The sequence below is a fragment of the Oxyura jamaicensis genome, chromosome 2 (assembly GCF_011077185.1).
Source record: "Oxyura jamaicensis isolate SHBP4307 breed ruddy duck chromosome 2, BPBGC_Ojam_1.0, whole genome shotgun sequence".
Classification (NCBI taxonomy): domain Eukaryota; kingdom Metazoa; phylum Chordata; class Aves; order Anseriformes; family Anatidae; genus Oxyura; species Oxyura jamaicensis.
Window position 1 is genome coordinate 86,476,425 of NC_048894.1, and position 13,563 is coordinate 86,489,987.

Genomic DNA, 13,563 nt, shown 5'->3' on the forward strand with positions numbered 1-13,563 from the left:
TTTGGCTTGTAGTGTCTCTACTTCTGAGAAAAAATAATGTAGTGCTATTACGCCAATAGCACGTTGTTTGCCAAATCCTCTGATCTGTTTTAGCCCAATACCACATTGAACTGACACTGTATACATCTAGCTTGGACATTCATGTGGTATCTCATCAGATTGTCACTGATACCTCCTTAATTCCAAGAGTTCCCATTACACAAATGTTAATGTATGTGAACTTTTTCAGGAGGATTCCTGAAAAAAAAAAAAAAAAAAATCTTTTTCCTTCTTTTTTTAAAAGGTGATACACATCTACACAAAGCATTTCTGCTCTACTTAAGCAGTCTGCTTGATATCTGCCAATTGATATCTGCCAATATTTACCCTTTTATGTGTTCCATCAAAAGCACATCCTCACTTGAAAGTTGTCACTCTCTTTGAAGCCAGAGATTTTCTTAACATTTTCACTTCTACTAGCTATTGGATATTGGAGACTGTTAAATATCATCTCCAGTCACATCTTGAAACAGGTCCTGTGCACATCTCAGGATAAAAGTTGGTTTTCCCTTTTGGGGATTCCCTAACTAGTCCTCCCAACAACTTCTCATGAAGTTTAAAAGCATTTAAGTATTTTCGTTTTTCACATTTCCCACATTTTTTTTTTTCTTTTATTCAAAGAAACAAAGTAGTAACAGCATATTAGAAAAGACTGACATCTTGGTAAACTAACCTGATTTTCAAAGAGTGAGTCAGTTAAATGGGATGGGATTTTCATTTGCATGCTCCAGATTTTCAGAAGATTTGTGCAAGGTGAGAGATGGTTGTTTAATACCGATTAAACTGGATTTTTCAAAATTACTAGGAAATTCCATAGTAACACAAATATCCAGAGTTTATATATTAAAAAGGCCAGAAATTAAAATAATGCAATATTGAGTTAATTAAATACTCAATCACTAGTGAGGTAAAACCTCTCTTTCATGTTTCCTTTTGAACATACCTGCATCTACACTGTGCCATACACCTCAGAGGAATTTAAATTTCTTGTAGGGAACTGAATTTTTCTGTTAAATTGAATGTACACAATACATATACATTTAGGTACATTCAGAGGAAGTCATATACTGCCTTTCTACCGTGCATGACCTGCTTAAATGTATTCACAAAAATCCTGAAAATATTTTATCCCTTGCAGTGCACATGTTCCCCCAATTTGATAATTACAGTAATACCAATAACCATAACCAGATTTCATTGCACTAATAAAAAAGGTCAGCTTTGGGAAAAGTGATTACTAAAATAAGAAAGGGACAATTCAGTATTTTTTCTGTATGAGGCTACTAAGAACTTGAGTTTGAAAAAAATACAGTTCAGAAAATGAGAAACACATACAGCACATGCATATACAGATAACAAATTTTACTGCTAACACATTTTTCTCCCCAGATGATCTAACCTTCATCTATACTGTACCTTCCCATATTCCTGAGACACTAGAAGAACAGACTGGTTACAGTGCCCTGAGGTACATTTATGAGCTCTCTGGAAGTTCAATCATCTTTTGAAGGAGGTTGCCTTAAATAAAGTGCAGGATATTTTTTTAAAAAAAGAAATAAGTTTGCTCCCTTTTTTTCCTAGTAGAGCATACTCATATGAAGTCAGAGAAAATATATTTATCACATTATTGTCTACCTGAGATGTTCCCACAGTCATGAGAAATATATATTTCATCTTTGGCTGAACTGCAGATCTCCAAATTGGTTCACAAGAAATACCATGATGAAAAATCTTTTTTTTTTTTTTTTAAACACATAAAAATAGTGGTTAACTGATTAGATTGGAAAATACCAAAATAAAGAGTGTACTATAGAATTAGCTCTGCTTTTATGCGTATATTTTATAATAATAGGTTGTGGACTTTCAGACAAGATTAGGGTGAATTGCTGCTCGATCCAGCAATTAAAATAATCATGGCAATTTCACAACAGAGAGTTACAAATTATTGTTATTAGTGTTGTACTGCAGCTAAAGTATGCTCCCTCTAATCAGTATAAGGAATATGTTGCTTCAATGAGAGATTATATGAGTTCAAACATATGCTTAGTAATTTAAATAATGGCTTATTCTGTAAAGTATACCTCTAAAGTTTCTAAAATAATTCTAAATAATTCTAAAGTTTCTAAAATAAGTTTCTAAAATATTTTTTTTGTCTTCTCTGCAGGTGTCTAAGCCTCAAAGCTACTTGTTTTAATTCTCAGAACCCACCTAAAATGACAGCATTTGCTCTTGTCAGGGCTCTCACTGCCCTGCCTGGGTACTAAGCAATGAGTGTAACTTAATTTGTAACCTGTGTAACACCGGGAAAATCTCATTTGTGCAAGGGGCGGGGGACGGGCTGCATGGCAGAAATGGGAGTGATGGCTCAGTACAGCCTGCAGGCCTTAGCTGTTTCAGGCTGTGCACTTCAAATTTGACTCAGCCCTAGTTGCAAATACAAAGCAGCTAAAACACGTGGATCAGTCATCCCAGATACTACTTTCCTGAAATCAAGAGCTATGGCAGGGAACATGCATGAATCTTTATGATGCCTGAGAGCAACGACTCTCAATCATTTTAACCTAAGACCTCTCACAGCTCTTGAAAAAGGTGCGGACACATTCTGCATAGTTTCACCACAGAGCTTTTCATTTGTAATTAACCAAAACAAGGCATAACTTTCCATGTTCTCTTATTATTTTTCTTTTCTCTTACTCAGTTGTTTGCCAGCTTGCGCTCATGGTAAAGTCTGTGGCTTGAAGAAAACTGCAATAGTTCACTAAGCCACATCCAATATCCAATGAAACAGTAATGACTCGCGAACTGTGGGCTAAGAAACATTGCCCTGGCTGTGTGTATGTGTCTCAAGAATACTTCTTCCAAATGGCAGTCTGTGGTCAGGATCTAAGTGTTAAGTCCTACTGAAAAGATGGCTCCTCTGTCAGTCTAACTCTGATTTATTGTTTCCCGAATGAGCCTGGATACAAACAGCCTCTTTCTTAATATCCTGCAGATCATCATTCAGACGAGTCATTTCAGCTAGAATCAGAGAGATTTCGTGCTGGGCCTTTGTTCAGCAGCAAAGAGATCACGTTACAGCAGCATGATACTGGATGAGCTGGCTGAAGTGCATTGTACAATATATATATGCCAGCTGCAATATATCAGTGTTGATTTATGATAGATTGCATAAAGCCCACAGACCACTTTCACGCATTCATACACACAAGGCCTGAATGCAGTGGGCCCTATCTCTGAATTCAGTAATGCTTAACTTAGTGGTCTCCACATTCAGGCATCCCAGTCAACACTCATCCTACGTAGAGGCCTACCTCAAACAGGGAGCGTAGCACTCAATGGAGAAAAGCCTTTAAGCACATGCTTAACCTCTAGTTAATATTTATAATTAATGACATGAACATGGTTTCAGCACATGCTTTAATGCTCCCCCTTCACTGGTGGCCTGATGAAAGGCTGAGTATCAGCCACACTTGGAAATCGCTCCTCGGTAAATCATGGAAACTTAGGCTCTTCAACACTTGGCGTGGTTAAGTGCATTGCTTGCACAGTCTGCCTGCTTTACCGTATCAAAATATGTCCCTGTTCAGTTTCCTCATAAGTATTTTGAAAGAGAAATAATAACACAAATCTGAAATTTAAAAAAAAAAAAAAAAGAAAAAGAAATACAAGTAGCGGTCTGGGTACACTGTTTGGCAACAGTTTACACTCAAAGTGATATACACATTACTAATGCTAAAAGATGATGGATAGGAATTCAAAGGCTCTTTTTAATGACAATTTCCACCAAAAAATAATAATAATAATAATAAAAAAAAAAGCTGATTACCAAATCTTAAGTATGTGAAAAGCAAACTTGTAAGTTTGCTGTGATGACAGAACGTCCTTCACATCAAGCAAATGCACCCCTGACTCTCCACTCACCTCTACAAGCAACTTCAGTATAATGACTCATCATTTGTTCACTGAATTTTAAGACGAGGATCATGCATATAAACCATGAAAATTTGCTTTCATGTTCTTTTTAATCCCCAACAAAACTTTTCTTTTGCTGATAAGAGAGAGTGCATCAGCTTGGACGCAACCAAGATCTCTTCATTAGGAATTTTTTCTCTGCTGTTGCGAGTCTCTTTGGGCAGAATTTCTTCTGTTAAACTTTTTGCTTTCATGTTGAATCGCTCCCCTTAGTGAAGGATCAGTGAACACGGGGAGACAAGAATAAAGTGGCGTAAGGTGTTTCCTTGACAATGTGCATATCTTTGTCACCAGAACAAAATAAAATAGCACCAAATTACTCAAGAACAAAAGAAATGGAAAGGCTTTTGAAATCTGCAAGCCAGGAAAGGGAGCATTAATACAGTGCATGGACTGCTGCTCAGCATGACAGAGAATTAACACACCTTTTGAGTTAAGAGGCCAACCATAAGGATAATGAGATCTAGTTTAATCTAAGCTGACATGTTTTATGTATACAAATAAATGGAAGACCTGGCACAGGCCATACTAACACAGACTGAGCCTGCGCTGCCTTTGAAAGCCTGTTTTGCACAGCTAAGCAAACAGACGAAGAAAAAAACAACAGTTAAATCACCTTTTGTAAAGGTGTTGCTGAATGCATAGAACATAATTTTTTATTTCCTCTTGCTACACATAGAAAGATTAATAAGGAATAAATATTTATGGGGGACAAGCTGTATTTTTTGTTAATGGAGAAAATATGAGGTGAAAACATTAACTTTCTTGTTAATGCAAGGAAATGTGATATAGTGCTGTACTTGGAATTCTTTAAAATTAACAGAAAGATAAACAAGTAGGACTTTACATCAAATATTATGAGCTAGTATAACAGATAAATAAAACACACCTTTTAGCATATCTTCACGTCAACAGGAGCCGAAGAAAGTTCATTTAGGCAGCCCTATAGATGCTTTGTTTCTCAGTCATACTCTTATGATACTAGAAGCAATTGATGGGATGTGCTTGGTTATCCCAAAGACTTGCCAATTCTAAACAGCCTCGAAACTTGCAGCGTACCACACATATGACAAACACTTTTCACTCTATTCATCCTCATAATACATAAAACTAAAGGGTAATAACAAGAGTAAAAAGATTACATATTCAAAAGGCTTTGTGAAATTTAAGCTTCTTTGTCCCATTTGGCACTTATCCATGACTGTAAGCAAGCTTAATCTGCTTTTTTTTTTTTTTCTGAAACAGTTCATAGAAATCTAAGTCACATTAGCACTTTTCAAAATGTTACCACATGAAAGAAAAGAACAATTGTTGTCAGACATGGCTTTTCTGGAAGAAAAAAAAAAAGACATTTTTGACTCTCTTAAAAAAAAAATACATTTCTGAAGTTCTCAGTTTCTAAGAGAGTTTTTTGTTTTGTTTTGTTTTTAATGTGAGCTTTTATTTAATGGAAGGCCAGTAAAAACATATTATTGTTAGCATATTGCATCCAGTTATAAGTCCATTCAGATCATGGTCTATATCAAGATATAAAGTTTTGTAGAGGAATAATGCTTGGAAATGAGCAAAACATTTCTGATGTACAAAAAAAAAAAAAAAGAAAAAAGCAGAAGTTAGTTACTCCACCAAAATAAATAAATAAAATAAAATAAATGTTTTAAGATGGTGTTCTGACCTGACAGAAGGATTTGATCTGATGAATAAGAAAATATTCTTTTTAATCAGGTACTGATCATAGAAGAACCAAACTATGTAATTGTAAGCAATCTATGACTGTTCTGTGTCAAAACTTGAGGGATTATGAGCTTTAGCTACTGAGATACCAACAATTTGCTTTTGCTGGACTACTGTGGAAGCTAGAATCTCTGGAAAGGAAAACGGACAGATAAAACGAATGGATGACACCTCAAACCGCCACAGCCAGATTTGCTATAGCTGACTTATTCGAGATAAGTCACATACTCATAAATATCTGTCTGACAATGTCTGATCTTGTTGATATTTGGGGTACATTACAGAGGTTCCTTTCTCTGCTAAAGTAGTGAGGATTGGAAAGTTTTTGTTTGTTTTGCTTAAATTGAGATGCCATCCTTTAAAGGTGTTTCTTGATCTGTTTTACATTTAAGTTAGAACCTGAAAAATAAAGGTGTACCTTTGTAGAAGAGGTGGTTTGGAACTCAAGTGCCAGGGGATTATAATGTTGCAGGATTAGATGCAAATACAAATTTCACCTGCATTTATTCAACTGTCTAGTATAACTTATCTCCTTTTAAAACATCATTTTTGCCCCCCCACAAGTGCAACCAGTTGGTCAAATGAGTTGTTCCTCCTGCAAAATGCCTCTTAAATTTCAAGAATGTCAGATTACAGTTATTTTCCTGCATGTATAATACTTGAAATGACTCTAGCAAAGTTCACGTGTGTGAAGAACATTCATGGACACTACTGATAGGCTATTCTGCCTATCAATCCCTCTGGTAGGAATAAGATCATGTACTCATCTCAAAAACAGTTTATGAGAAGGAACAAATCTACCAATAAATTAAAATCCAGTACTCACAAAGAATGGGATAAGACCAGAAGCTTTGTCTTCATCCAAAACTTTCTTTAGGGCTGAACCACAAACAGTAAATTTATCATCTGAAGAAACATTTTTAATCTTCACACCACCAATTAACGCAGCCCTTTCCACTGATGAATGAGCCTGAAAGGAAATGGACAAGTTTTAAGACAGACACCTTTTACTGGAATATAAGAAGTTCATTTGAATTTGAAAAAAAGAATCATTTATTTAAAGTAAAGCAACACTTGAGACCCTGGAACTGTTGCTGGTATGTAACAGATATTATATGGACTCTCTCTCTTTCTTTCATATAGATAGACACACAGACATATATATACATACGCACACTCATACACACACATACACAAATACACTACCAGAAATCCTGAAGTATTCTTAAAACTATTGCCATGGTCTCATTCAGACAAGAATTCAATTAACCTTAGTGAGAGCTTTAATTAACTTGCTTTCAATTAGGCAGAATTGATTATGAGCTTCAGGATTTGGCTCCAGATCAACCGAAAACTATGAAGATAATCATCCCACCTGATAATAATTTAGTTGTTCAAGAGTATATTTTTATGGTATACAGCTTTTCCGAACCATAAAAAGATATATGACATGGTATAGTATAGGCTGAGATATTGTCTTGCATGACACTTTTGTTTTAGATTACCTACTAAATAAACTGTGGTTCAATCATTCATTTATTTTTTTAGGTAACTAAGGATTATTCTCACTAATTTATTTTGCTTGTAACCCATTTTATTTGGATTCTCCTTAAATATTTGTTTTAGAACATAAAGAAGAACTCATAAAAGAAAAACAAATAAATTACTAAGAAATGCTTTAAAATGTGAAGTACAATACAATAATAATGTATTAATAGTTAAAAATGTAAAAATAGTAAAAGGTATGTTTAGCCATGAAATACTCTTTTAAGGCATGGCTAAACCAAAAAAATCAATGGAACAAACAAAGCTACCTTATCTTTCACCTTCTGATATTTCATTAATCATCAATAATTTGAAAAGTTCTTCACCTTGTCATGTCCTGACTGCTCTCATTCATAATCTCCATGCTATCCTTGTTGATTCTTGCTAGTGCGTACAAGAGCACTTACTAATTCTGTTCTAATTAACATGTACTCATGGAGAAGATTAACCCAAAACATAGGTTGAACAAGATCAGATGAAGATAAAGTTTCTGCTTTTCAACTTCAAAATATCCATGGAACACATTTTAAAGGTAGATTTACTAGTAACTTGCACCTCAGTAGTGCCTCTTGTTAAACTACTTTGGTCAACTAATTAAGCACCAGCTTGAGAAAACTTGGAAGTCTAGACACATGGAGCCTGCCTTTGAAGTGGAACACAATGTGTTTACCACAGCAATACAATACTTCATTCAAGTATACAATGGAAAGAGGTATTTTATAACCAAATTGTTCAAGGTAAGAATTATAAATAAGTAAGCTACAGCAATACTCTGAGGTTCTTAGCTAGTCAGAACCTAAGAATTGCTTCCTCAAATCTTCAAAAATGTAACAAAGCTCTTTGATAACTATAGCCATTTACAATTTTAAGGTTAAAAACACCAAGATGCCTTTGGATTACTAATCTTTAGGGACCTGCTGCTGACCTAGTCATCACCAAAGTACTCAGGAATCTCCCACCATCCTCAAGGACAGCAAGGTACCAAGCAGGAATTGGTGAAATGAGTGGGCAGCTGCTTCAGGTAGCCAGAGGAAACAAAACAAAACAAAAGTTGATGAAGGTAATGGTCTGAGAAAATCTGAGAATATCAAACAATTACCATGACTTCTGTCCTGGTTCCAAACAGTTGGGTGAGCACTGCCAGGGGGTAGCTGGATGCTCCTCCCAGCTCTGAGGTCTCACATTCAGCAACCCTCGCAATAGGTGCCTCAGCCAGCACAGCCCTGGCACTTCTCTTGTCTCCAAACCCTCAAGTAGTCACTGGGGAAAGCTTTGTTGCCAGTCCTGCTCTGTACTTATTTATACAAAGCAGAACAATTTCAATGGGAAGGAGACTTTCCTGAAATAACTAGAAGATAAAATGATCTCCCAAGATATGTGAGATCTGAGTTCAGCTTTCTGCTCTGGGCCTCCCTACCAGTCAGCTTTTTGCTTTGTTCCTAAAGCAGTCTTGCACTGTTTCACTCTTTTGGTACACATTTTTTTCTGCCGCAGCATGGCTTAGGCTTACTTTCTTTTGTGGATTATTGCCTATGAGTCACGCAGGTCTGTTCTTAATGGAGAAGGACTGGTGAGCTCTGCAACAATCTGCTTGGAAAGATCAGCAATATCTTAAGGCAAATCCTTCGGTAAACATAAGATCCCCTGACCTTCAGCAGGCATGGAGGCCTGTCAGTTCTCATTTCAGGTCAGACGTTTACATGGGGCAAAAAAATGAAAACAAGTAACAGGCTTTGTGCATTACAGGGTTAGAGTTTGAGCCCTGGGACTGGTGATATGCAGAACACAGACCTTTGCGCTCCAGCCAAAAATAATAATAATAATAATAAAAAAAATATTTATGTCATTTGAAAACAGTTATCTTTCCTCATATGTTCTTGTCCTGATGGCTCTCACCTTACAACTGTAGTCCCTTTTCTCAGCAGCGAAGTAAAAATGCACTCTTAAATTGCTTTCCACTGCTTTGTAACATACACTTAGTAGTAAAACAAGGCAAACCTAAAACCCAGACATTTTATTTTATATAATCAGATATTATTTTGAATTAAACATCAAGTGCTAAGAATTTTCCTTCTATCTCATTGACATTTAGATAAGAAAATGTCACAGCTATTGAGAGAAGCAACACTGCTTGGCCCTTCAGTAGGATTAGAGTTTTACAAAGGTAGGAGAAGCAGAACTCACAAGACTAAAATTTGCTTTCATTAGTAGTAAAAGCCTCTCACAGTCCTGGCCTGCTGAGAATTTAGCTTAATTCAATCTGCTAAATAGCACTCACAGAAATCAAGGATTACATACTCTGTTTTCTTAGAAGATTTCTCAGCTGGATTGATACATGGAGATTTTGGGCTTCTTCAAGTACTATGACAAATATGCTTTCTATTCATGCAGTAGGCTTGTCTCCGTGCATGCACCTGCACCAGCGCATGCATATGGGCGAAGATGTATGTTTGTGTGTTTTCAAGTATTCACGTAAGAGGAAAATAATATGCGAACACATGGACACACAAGCCTAGATGTGACAAACGATTGTCTAGAGTTACTCAACACAACTGAAATTAACACCTTACTCAAATATCTTTATTTACTTCAAATAAGATTTTTTTTTCAGAGAAGTAATACTTACGTGACACTGATCTCCAGATAGTTACTATTTGTATTATGGTAGCACACATACATTCCAGCCTGCTTATGCTGTACAATAAGATTTAAACAAGCAAAACCCTATTCAAAGAGATTGTACACTAATTCATTTGACTATTGAGATGGCTGAAATTTTTAAGTATAGACACTACATTTCCAGGTCTATGTTTTTGAGAGGTACTCACCTGATCAGAAGCATAGGCCACTAGCCTGCCCATGATGTCTGCCTCTGTTAGCTCAGGGTTTTCTGACTGCACCCGCCTAATAGTTTTTGTTCTTGCAGCAAGCAGTGAAATCAGGGTGGCCTCGCTTGCACTTCCCTGTGGGGCAAATTAAAGGAAAGTTCAAAAGGAAGACATTCCAAAAGAAAAATACCATATTTTTGGTATGAATTTGTGAAGTTGGTAACAGAAACTGCATATGAGAAATTGCAGAATCTCGTGCTTCCTAAGAGTATATGTGACAGCAAGGGAGGAAACCCTGTTTGACTTTTGTCTCCGTTTCCCTGATGCCTCTGTTTGTCTGCTCTCTGTAATTTCTATGCATGTTCAGTTTAGGCACCAACCTTGCAATCAGTGATAGAAAGCTGGACTCACAGGCATGTAAAAAGACTTTCAAGAATCAGACATTGATCACCTATCATCTGGTAGCAATGGCAGAGTAACTGTTGATTTCTGTTACTCTGGATTTCCACACATTTAACTTCAGTTAGAATCTGACTGACATTTATTTCTGTTGGGCAACGTGCGTAACTGCATAGCTTATTTAATATTTAGAGTTACCCTGGGCAAGTCAATTACTGTGGTCAAGAGAAAAAGCACAGGAAAAAAAAAAAAAAAAAAAAAAAAAAAGCTATGATTCAATATAGCTGACTGCTTTTCAAAGTATTAGTTATGTGCTTTCCCTTCATCGAAAACACAGATTAAAGGAACAGTCAAACAGTCACCTGGTATTTCTGAATTGCACTGTGACTAACAAAACATAAAGAGTTTAAATTTGTATTAGATACTCTGTGGCAGTAAAGATGGGGAAATTTTTATTAACTGTTACATAAATTTCATGGGAGAATACAAGTTTCCACAAGTTATTTTGTCTATTTTTCTCTAGAACAGGCAGTTGAAACGTGCTTTAAACTGCTCTTTTAAACTACAAGAAACATTTTGTAAGCACATGTTCATAAATGTCAATGCTTTTGGGTGTCCATATGCAAGAGAGAGTTTTTAGGTACTTTCAAAGTTGAGCAATTGTCACGTCAGCCTTCCTCTGCCAAGCACGTATCCCTGCTATGAATACAGTTGCTTCTATGAATGTCTCAGAAATATCCCCAGTCAACAAGCTGGTTTTGGAGTGATGTTTCTTATTCTGTACCTCTTATTCTACCCTCCCTCTACTGAAGACCTGTGTACACACACTAATTAGAAAAAATGATTAAATATTTAGGAAGTCTTATTTCTTCCCTGGAGAAGGGCCTGATTCTACAGATTCCATACAAGAGAATGATCCCAGTGAACTTAGACTTTCTCCTAACTAACACTGAAGTTAGCTGAGCTATTCATTAGAGACAGAGCTGCCTTTTACACATCAACATCTCAACAGTGAGTAAGCCCTCAATCCAGCTGTAATTGAATGGAGTAAACAGGAAAAATGACAGCCTCTAAATATTTATTAAATGCATTGCCATGCCACCTTACACATGAAGAACTTTCAAAACCTGATTTTATCTTACTTAAGCCATCTAAAGAGCTAGATATCTCAGAGAGCCTAATTGTTAAGTATGCCCTAGTACAGAGAGAGATAAGGTTTATCCAGAAAGCAATAATTCTGATTTAGACAAAATCCTGGCATGAGGCGAATAGCTCCTCTAAAGGTGCCTTGTTGTGTGTTCAGTGCTTAGCTGACAAAGTGAGGGATGAATCTCACATGGTGTAAGCTTCCTGATGAGAAATTTCTGTCATCAGATCTTTGTTACCAAAACTGTTTCTGCCATGCTCAGCACACTATTAGATAAGAAACAGCTGTGAGCTAGATAATGACAACTCGGGTCCTTGGTGGCCTGTTTTCTGAAGATTAAGATATCAAAGAGGTATGAAGAATATTTTAGTCAAGAACATCATCTGTTTGCTGAGAAGTTGGTTGGTTTTTGTTTGCTTGTTTGTTTTTGTACGTGCATATTTTGTTTTGTTTTCTTACAAGCTGTAAATAAACTCCTAAAGAACCCAGAAGACCATCGTAATGGGCCTATCTAATCAGAATATGCTGCCCAAAATACCCTTTCCAGTGATCCAGTAGATGAGAATACTTCTCATTTTTGCAAACTGCTGCAACTTCTTGTGGTGTTCATACATTTTTTCATGTAGGTTGTATGTCTGCATAATGAGGTTGAGCAACATAAATCCTGTCTGCAGGTTTTAGCCTAATTCCATCTTGTACCAGACAAGTCACTCAAAGCAACCTTTCTAAACCTAAGTTCTTCACAGTAAAGGTCACTCTAGAACCCCTGCATTTAATATATGTGAAAAAAAAATACTGTTACTGTTATTATAATACATATTAAAGGGGACACTTGAAAATCTTACAAGTATATGCGGAGAAAATGCCTTTATATATTTTTTCTTTGTTTTTGGAAATGTAAAGGCCTTGTAAAACTGTTAGTGTCTTTCCAAGACATATAAGGAATATATATCTTTAAGAAATGTGAACAAATAGATCCAAGAAAATGGCTGTAAGAAATTCAAAAGGTGAAGTCATTAATTTGAGACCTGGAAATTTAAGCCTCCACTGTTCTGCAGACTGCCTGGCTGAGTGGGCTCAAGTACAGTCTCAGTCTTCTGAGGAGTGCCACAAGATGTTCTGTCATCCTGGCTGTTGTCCATCCAGGCTGGTGCCTAATCAGCAAATACAACAGTTCCTTTAGGAATTTCAATTTCACGGAAGCAAGGCTGAACAGGAAAGGGCCTGCTGTGCAGCTGAATCTTGCCTCCAGATAGCAAAGCTGGAATATAGCCTAAAGGCTCCTGGAAATGCATTTGGGTGTCTCACGATAGATAGAGGCTTCTTTGCTCTGCCTCAGTTTCCATTAGTCACTTGTTTTGAATAACAGTGTTTGTGAAACATGGTTTGTAAGTTTATTTTATACATTTGGCACCATTCTTGCACTATATAATTTTGAGGAAAAAATCCCTTGGTTCTTGAACTCCTTGGCTTACTGACAAGAAAGATAAATTGGGAGTGTTTCTTGCCAGACCAAAGATAAGCTAAGTCTAATTTTGTTTCACTCTTAAAATACTTTTTCTTTGCAGTTTAAAGAAAACTCTTTAAAATTCAAAGTATGTACACTTTTCAGCAGTTTATCTAGAATGAACAGCAGGATATGTGTGCTATGTTCAGACAAGCTTCAGGAAGAAAGTTGCTTTCTCATTTTAAAAGCTGTTTTTGTCTCCTCTTGAATGCTGTATTCTGCATTAAGTGAAGGATGATGATACCTTTCCTTTTACCGCAAGCAAACAAAGGTTGCCATGGCAAGCAGGCTCAAGAGGCGGAAAAAATATCAGTAAGAGCTGATGTTCATGTCCACCAGAGCTCTGAACTGAATTTTTCTTTCATCTTCTGCCATTTTCAAGTGTCATCCTG

General features: G+C 36.4%; 1 protein-coding gene across 2 annotated transcripts in view; it reads right to left on the reverse strand.

The window, feature by feature from the left end:
* Positions 1 to 13,563, reverse strand: part of DDC (dopa decarboxylase) — a 70,696-nt gene that overhangs the window by 26,119 nt on the left and 31,014 nt on the right. For both annotated transcript variants that reach the window (XM_035316463.1, XM_035316464.1), the window contains exons 5-6: positions 10,119 to 10,253; positions 6,572 to 6,715 (exon numbers count right to left, since the gene is read on the reverse strand). In XM_035316463.1, coding sequence (XP_035172354.1) covers positions 6,572 to 6,715; positions 10,119 to 10,253 — 279 coding nt within the window. The remainder of the gene's footprint in view (positions 1 to 6,571; positions 6,716 to 10,118; positions 10,254 to 13,563) is intronic.